At 47.3% G+C, this 8,254-nt stretch overlaps 1 protein-coding gene across 1 annotated transcript; it reads right to left on the bottom strand.

Annotated features, from left to right (window-relative positions):
- Window positions 1-483: 483 nt before the first annotated feature.
- On the bottom strand, window positions 484-7,620 carry clcn4 (Cl-/H+ antiporter 4). Its single transcript, XM_085398477.1, has 12 exons — window positions 7,426-7,620; window positions 6,766-6,920; window positions 6,552-6,651; window positions 6,131-6,318; window positions 5,927-6,049; window positions 5,464-5,670; window positions 5,256-5,336; window positions 4,631-5,176; window positions 4,361-4,547; window positions 3,746-4,144; window positions 3,445-3,661; window positions 484-731 (listed from the first exon to the last, which is right to left on the bottom strand). The coding sequence occupies exons 1-12, from the start codon at window positions 7,439-7,441 to the stop codon at window positions 641-643; spliced, it is 2,310 nt and encodes a 769-aa protein (XP_085254603.1). The 5' UTR covers window positions 7,442-7,620; the 3' UTR covers window positions 484-640.
- Between the last annotated feature and the right edge of the window lie 634 nt (window positions 7,621-8,254).

Genomic DNA, 8,254 nt, shown 5'->3' with positions numbered 1-8,254 from the left:
TTCATACATACTTGTAGTGCATTTTCTTAACCGAGAAAGTTGAATTTGGATTCAAAGAAGAGCTAAACTTTCTAAATATGTTGACGTTTCGGGCCTGAAGATCACTCAACAGGTCTGGATCTGGATATTTGGGGAATAGCACTTCACCAAATATGTTAAAACTTTATAAATCTTTATAAAGTCTGAGTGTTTTAGGGCTAAATATACACATCTAACACACAGAGCCGTTTGAGCTCTAAAAGAGAGGAAAGCTAGGCAGAATAAAGACACCCTTCTGAATGAGATCATCTCTAAAACCTACACCATGAATCAATAAAAACAATCATCACGGAGCCTCAGAGGTCCAAATTTCATTTAAATATGATCAGAGATGATCGTTAACCCTGCGATTCACTCCATACACACACACACCGCCCTGAAGTCGCAGTTTCCCTTCATCTGAATCTCTAAACTGAACGAGCAGCAGCAAATGAACGACGTTAAGGTGGATTCACTATGTTTTAAAGCCTTCCTGCCACTGCGGGGGTGGGAGGATATTGAGGGAGGTGGGAGGGGCTTTTCACAGGTAGCAGAGCAGCGTGGCGTCATCTTTCCAGTTTGACATATTTACACCATCAGGGCAGTAAACCCGCCTCTCACGCTAGTTGAACATGATGGACTCTGGATCCTGGTTCATCATCTGGGCCATGTGACGCAAAACGTCCTTCTTGGTGATGATGCCCAGGAGACGCCTGCAGAGGAGGGATGCAAACAAAGGTCAGAGGTCGTTGCCCATGTGATGAGTAAAGGAAGAATGTGCAGATTAGAGGAGACAAACTGAAACTGCAACCAGATCAGCTTGACAGCCACTCTGATCACACAGATCAATCAACTACAGGAGAAAGTTGAGTCTAAGACCCAGCTTCCTTTGCTGTTGCTGTTCCTGGCAGAAACAGCAAAGCATGGACACTGCGGGCTGGATCACAAAGTGTCCTGACCTCTAAACACCAGCTGACCTCTCATATAAGTGAGTAAACACTAGGGATGGGTATCAAAACCCGGTTCTTGTTGAGAACCGGTTCCCATTGTTTCAATTCCTTGGAATTGTTTGCCATTTTTGCAAACGATTCCCTTATCAATTCCAGTCGCCCCGAATGACGTCACCACGTTGCGGAGCGTCATTTACCTGGCAGGAAATATGGCGCCTTTAAGCGGCTCAAACACTAAAAAGTTTGGTTATACTTTATGAGAACAGATGACAACAGGGCAACTTGCAATACTTGAAAAGTAGATATTTCATTTAAGGGAGGAAACACTACGAATATGCAAAAGCATTTGCTCACAAAACACCCGATGACCTTAAATGAATGTCGTGTTTTTAATTCCGCTCCGGACTCGTGAATCTCAACCCAGCAGCAGCGGTAACGTTTGCACGTCCTCTCCCGTTAATGCGGCAGGTAAATAATCAACTAACAGTGCATATTATGTTAGCGCGATCTGCCTTATTACAAAACCTGCCATCACTGTGCATTTAGGTGACCATGATGAGACAGACAGTCTGGCTCAGATGCTGGCAGTTCTCGCTGCAGTCTACCAGTAGCGTCTCCTTTCAGGCCAGGATAGACAAATGTCACCCAGCAGTGACTAAGTTTGTGGTAAAAGGCTTGAACCCATTTGCCACAGCAGATGCCCCCGATTTTCAGTAATGTGTTTAATTGTAGGCAGGGACATTACTGGATATTCTTGTGTAATTGCTACAGAATAATTTATGTTATACTTTGTTATTGCTACAGAAGAATATTTATTTTATTATTTTACATTTACAATTTTTTTTCCTGGGGACCCTGTGACACCCCATTGAAGAGCCGTAGGCTGTGGATCTCTTAAGATCTCAGTGTTGGGTTTGTAAGGCCATGCTACTCCTAAATTTCTATCTTGTTCAAAGAGAAGATAAAAAACAAAGTTCTAAGCTAATCGACTTTAGTGTTCTCCTTTTTTAAAAAGAATCGATAAGAGAATCGATAAAGAATCGAATCGTTAAACAGAATCGAAAATGGAACCGGAATCGTGAAAATCTTATCAATACCCATCCCTAGTAAACACTGAATACATTTGGGTTTATTTAAATCTTGGTTATAGGAGACCTATTTTCATTTTTATTTTTTTAAAATAAGTAACAGAGGTAATAAAGATGTAATAACGATTAAAGAAGTCATAAATTAATTGGTTTTAGGAGTTTTAACAATTATTTATGTCACTTTGCTTCATAACTATTAAGACAAATGATCTCATTGAGTCACTAGAGGGAGCCGTTTGCCCTTAAAATAACCTAATGAAAAAGCTGCTGATCTCTTTGATCTAAGCTAAGCCGGCTGCTGCAGAAATATGACCTTAAAAACTTCAGCCCAGCTTCACCTTCCTCATCTTTTTTTTTTAAACTGTATATTTAGAAAAAGACTGGCACATAGAACAGAAAACACTGCACCGAACACCCGATCTCTATTATTCTAGATAAAGCCCTGAAATACTGGCTGCTCTTACCAACAGAGCAGCCAATGACATCAGAGGTGAGCAGGAAACATGAAGCTGCTGCTTCTCTGTTTCCTGCAGACTGGAGAGAATCCTTCTCTGACATTTTAAAGGAATGATACAGATCAGCTTCTGAGCTACAAACGGTTTCAGGGTTTTTACTGATGAACGTCACTGCTAAAGTCAAGGTATTCACAGTATTTTTGGTGGCAGGACAACTGCAAATGATCCAGTTTGTCAGCAACAAAGTGAAACTATGTTTTCAGGACTTTGTAGGTGCATGAAATCTGACCCCGTTTCAACCCTCTAGCAGATCATTACATGAAGGCACCTTTTGAATACAAGCGCGCTCATGCTCACAGGTGTACACACGGGTGCTCACACACACAAACTACACCCTTTTTGGCTCCTACCTCAAAGCACACTGTGTGCTGTCGATTCTATGTGCTGCACAATAATATTCAATATTTAGTATTTGCTGTTATCTTCACATAGATCATCACGATGATGTTGTTTATTATATTGCTCTCTTTTTTTGCTTGTTTTCTTTTTTCTTTCTCAACAGGTGATCCAGGTGACTGATATATGTATTTTTTGTCTGTTTGTTTTGTTTGTTTTTGGTTTTTGCCTTTCATCACCGTTCCTCTTCCCTGCTGTTTTTCTTTCCCCCAGTCATGTCTGTCCCGTGTGTAGCAAGTGAAAATAAAATAAAATAAACAATAAAAACAAAGGTCAATCAAACAGACTAATACGGCAAGGCCAGGATGGTCCATTTGGTAAAGTAAATGCATTGGGCATCTTTCTTTGCCTTTAGACAACAATTCTGATGGCAAAAGAACATAAATGGGACAGGCGAAAAAAAAAAGAAAAAAGAGAATTTTCAACCGTTTCCATATTTCAGGCTGTAACAGCAGATGGCATTTGGCGTGCTCTTACCCGCTCCTGGTGACCAGACACTGGCGCAGACCAAGCTTGCGGAAGATGTCCACCACGGTCTCCATGGGCGTGTGGTCGGTGACGGTGAATGGGCTGAGGTTGAGGATGCGTCGCAGCTTAAGCGGCTGTGGGTTGCTCGCCGGCAGCTGCGGTGCGTCCTCGGTGAAGTAGACCACTGAGCTGCTCACCACGCCGTCCTGCTTCTGACGGGCATTCTCTGTGGATGGATCGAGGGGAGGAGTCAGTGGAAACCTTTCGATCGGATTCACTAAAGACTAACGTGCATTTGCGGTTGACTTACTGATGGCGAGCGTGAGGTCTCTGCGCTGGACAAAGCCGATGAGCCTCTCTGACTCTCTGGACACGACCACGGGGAAACCGTTGTAGTCCGTGTCTTTGATCAGCGTCTCCACATCCTCTACTGTCGTGGAGTCCTGCGTGAGGACAGCCAGCGGTGGGTCGTTCCTGCGGGGACGCATCACGTCGGTGGCGAGCGTGCGGTGGGTGAACTCGTCCCGCACGTCCAGGTACGGGTAGCCGTTTAGCAGGATGTGTGACTCGTAGATGCCCTCCTTACCGAATGCATCTGCCACCCACTTGCTGGTGACAGCAGCGGCCATCAGGGGGACGATGTACTCCAAGCCGCCGGTAAGCTCAAACATGATGACCACCAGCGAGACGGTCATCCTCGTTACACCGCCTGAAGCAACACAAACACAGCTGCTTCATCACAGGAGGAGACTTAATTCAACCATTCACAGTGTGAGAAGTTTCTGCTGTTTACCAGGGGCAGCCAATCAGAACAAAGCTTGGGTTAAAAGGGGAGGAGCTAAAACAGCTTGTTTCAGGCAGGCCTGACACAAGGCCTCATCATGTCTACATCTTAAAGCTTCTAATGGGTGAACGGTGCACTCACCCAGGCAGGCGGCGGCTCCCACCATGGCGTACAGTCCTGGCGTGACGCAGTCGGCGCCGGGCCGGCACCAGTTCTTGAAGATGATCCAGTCGTGGTGATGGTAGGCCATCTGCTCCACGGCGATCCCGACGATCCGCCCGGCGATGGCCCCGACCGCCATGCTGGGGATGAAGAGACCCGAGGGGATCTGAGGAGGAAAGAGATCCGCTCAGAGAAACAGAAACAGGAAACAAACACCGACTTCCAGCCCATCGTCTTCCTCGCACTGACCTTCATGCCGAAGGTGAAGATGGTGATAACGATCTTGAAGATGAGTGCGAGGGTGAGCTGCCACAGGGCGTTGTAGACACCAGGTCCCGCTGGGCGGTCCGGGATGTCGTCCACCGGCCGGCTCATGTTGGGGTTGTTGACGTAATCGCAGAGCTGCGACGACTCGAGCGCGCCACAGTCATTGAAGAGCTCTGAGATAAGCTCACTGGTGCTGCGGCGGGTGTATGGGTTGGGGTAAGCCAGAAGGGCAGTGATCCCCGTCACGGCGATCACCTCCAAGACCGGGTACTTCCCCAGCTGTGTGGTCTTCCTCCGCCGGCACCAGGCGATGTTGGCCCGGATGAAGAGAGTCCCCCAGAGGCCGCCGAAGACGCCAAGCAGGATAAAGGGCACCAGCTCGGCCATGTACCACGGCGTGTGGTACTCCACATAGAAGAGCACCAGGCGGCTGTTTCCAAATGGGTTGATAGAGCGCAGCGTGAAGGCTGCGACCAGTGCGGCGAAGAAGGAGCGCCACAGAGTCTTCAGAGGGAAGTAGTAGCTGACCTGCAGGAGGAAGCACAGGACATCGTTAGGAGAGAGGAGGAGGAGCTACAGATACTCTGTGTCCGGTCTGATAGCCAACCTCTTCCAGGCTGAACAGGACTCCTCCGATGGGCGCGCCGAACGCCACCGACACTCCAGCTGCCGCCGCCGCCGACAGCACCTGCAGGAGGCAGACACACATACATCTACGTGACTTTTCCTTCATCGAGGGGAGAGCGTGCACACTGTGAGGAAATCTTACTGCCCTTAAAAGGTCAAAGGTTAGGAGTGTTTTTTCCGCAGCATACCTCTCGCCTCTTGCCCTCGTTCTTGCTGTACTTGGAGAAAAGGCTGCAGAAGAGGTTTCCGCAGCAACACGCCACATGGACCAGAGGACCCTCCTTCCCCAGGCTCAGGCCCGACGACACGGCCAGCACCAGCGTGACTGTCTTGATCAGCAGGGTCCACTTCCCCAGGTAGCCCCGGATGATGAAGCCGCTGAGGATCGTCTTGATCTGCACAAAACATGCAAACAGACGGAGACATGTGAGAGCGAACGCACGGCTGAAAGCGCAATCAGACTCCATTTAAAAAGTCCCACAGGAAAACTGTTAAAAACCATCTGTGTCATGGCTTCAGTTCCTGTATCTGCATGGGGGCGTGGCCTAATGCCACCTGCTGCAAGTAACACACCTCATTAGAAGCCTGCTCAAATGAACTGAGCCAACTCCAACTGATTGAATTTGTTTATCCAGTGAAAAAGTTTGTTACCTCCGGGATTCCCGACCCGCAGGCATACGGAGCGAACACTCGCACCAGCGACACCGCCAGGAAGGAGAAGAGCAGAGCCCATAGGATGTACAGGAAGTAGTTCAGCACGTACGCTCCGGCTCCCTGAGAGAACACAGAGTTAGCTCATCACTCTGTCCACTCATTGAAGAAACACACACAACCACTAAAAGCGGGCAACTCAACCTCGGCGTGGCCTGTCATCAGCTCCGCCCACTTCTGCCACTGTGGGCACTTGTCCCGGTCGTCAAACGTGGTCTCGTTGGAGGTCCAGCAGCACTGCTCATGGCTGTACCAGAACGCCGAGAGGCACACACCCTCCTTCAGGTCCGTCATCCAGTCCACGGCGAGGTCGATCACGCCGGCCAGCGTCCCTGTGGAGGAGAAGGGGAGGAGTCATTCCACCTCAGAGACACCTTCATCACTCTCAGATTGCTCCTGTTTCTCTTCCGGTGTCGCTCGGACATCCAGAGAGACGTCTGCAGCTTCAACAACAGAGTAAGAAACAGAAATAAAGGTAAAAAGGAAGCTAGATAGATGAAGCCTGGGAACTTTAAGCCCAGCAGCACGAAGAGGAGGAGGAGATCAGAGACACAGCGAGCCTGACCTGAGAGGAGGCCGATGAGCAGCATCACCACCCATCCCGACCAGGCGTCCAGCAGGCTCTTAATCAGCTCCCAGAGGGACTCTTTGCTCTTGCTGGTGATCTGCAGAAACACAGGATCAACTTACAGGTTTGCTGTGTGGATTTCAAATAAAAGCTCACGCGTCATGTGTCACGCCTCACAATGAGGAGGGAGAGGAATAGATGAAGCACACACCTTACGGTGGCGGTCTGTGTCCCTGGATTTCTCTCTCAGCCAGTCAATGGTGTGGAAGTCCTCGTACGTGCTCACATCGGGGAAAGGCTCATCCAGGAAGTCCATCAGGTTCCCGGCACCATTCATCTCCTCCGTGGGCGTGGCGGCACTCACACCTGGAAGAAAGTGAGGACGTCATCAGTGTTAATTTGATTTGTAAACACTCACTGTTTATTTAACGTTAATGTCCATGCTCATCGGTTTAATGAGATTTCACCTGCTCAACACATTCATATAAATAAGAATAAAAGCTTAAATTAAAGATCCACGTGTTTTTAATAATATGCATTTCTGTTTATACTGAGGAGGAGGAGCCGGGTGCAGTCAGCCTTTACTGAATTCAAAGATCCCGATGAGTTAAAAGGAGGGGGGGGGAAGCATTTCACCTGCCTCATATCACAGGATGAGGGCAGATCTCCCCACTTTTACCTGAAGAACAACAACAACTATCTCCTCTGACATGAATGCAATCACCACCGAGAGTCCCCACTGTGTTTGTCAGACTTCGCACCTGAAATGATCCAGCAGCACAAACAGCACTGCGGAGCCTTTATTTACGTTAGCTCCTGAAGCTAACCAGGCTAACTCAGCATCATTTCACTGGCTGTTGTTGTTGTTTACCTTCAGCGACCTCCATGTTGCTCCGTGCTCACCGCTGCGGGTCTAAAATAAAATCTCTTCAATTATTAACTGATACGTTGTCAAATAAAAATGTCATTTTAGTAAAATTCAGCGAGAGAAAAATAAATAAAAGCCTACGGAAGCGTCGCAGAAGGCTCCCTGCAACCTGCCAGTATCGCGATACTTCGGGATCGCGCTTTGCTTGGACCACCTCAAAGCTCGTCGTGTTTCAGGTGTTTGGAGTCTTTTCTGCCCTCTGGTGGCCACGCGTGGGAATTACAAGAAAGAGTAAAGTTTGAAAAATTACAAACCAAAGTCAAAATCAGAATCAGAATCAGAAACTTTATTGTCATTGTCATGAGAACAACGAAATTAAGAATGGTCCCCGATCATTGCATCATCCCTAGCAATATCAAAATATAAATAAAACAATAAAATTCAATAAATAAAATAGATAGAATACTTAAAATACTAATAAGATATAACAGTAAAACATTCACATACATTCCCACACACATGCTTCAGACCGTGCATAGATTAACACAAGAGTGGCGTGATGGACATTTCTGATTCTGATTCTGATTCTGAAGAGCAACCTGCCCTTCTGGGCCAACTCAGAATGGCTGTGGTTCGGTTCAAAGGGAAAGGTTCGCCATCTTCCTCGTCAGGAAGAGATCCAGGTCTCACGATCCCATAAAAAAACCTAGCCTGTAAACAACAGGACTATTACTAATTCAGTTCACACTCTAATGATATACATGGCCATGTGTAAATAATGTAAGTGCTATAACAAAACAAGCACAAAACATTAATTCTAATTTCTAACTAT

Source organism: Rhamphochromis longiceps, linkage group LG23, assembly GCF_057381845.1.
Source record: "Rhamphochromis longiceps isolate RC_006_pf linkage group LG23, R_longiceps_female_GT1.1, whole genome shotgun sequence".
NCBI classification, from domain to species: Eukaryota; Metazoa; Chordata; class Actinopteri; order Cichliformes; family Cichlidae; genus Rhamphochromis; species Rhamphochromis longiceps.
Note: the sequence above shows the minus strand (reverse complement) of the source record. Positions and strands in the feature narration are given on the sequence as shown.

What these genes read in the sequence shown, in the direction of transcription:
- clcn4 (XM_085398477.1), bottom strand. An exon ending in GCGGGTCGGGAATCCCGGAG is followed by an intron (nt 5,671 to 5,926) that starts GTAACAAACTTT and finishes TGTTTTGTGCAG; the next exon opens with ATCAAGACGATCCTCAGCGG. An exon ending in ACGAGGGCAAGAGGCGAGAG is followed by an intron (nt 5,337 to 5,463) that starts GTATGCTGCGGA and finishes TGCCTCCTGCAG; the next exon opens with GTGCTGTCGGCGGCGGCGGC.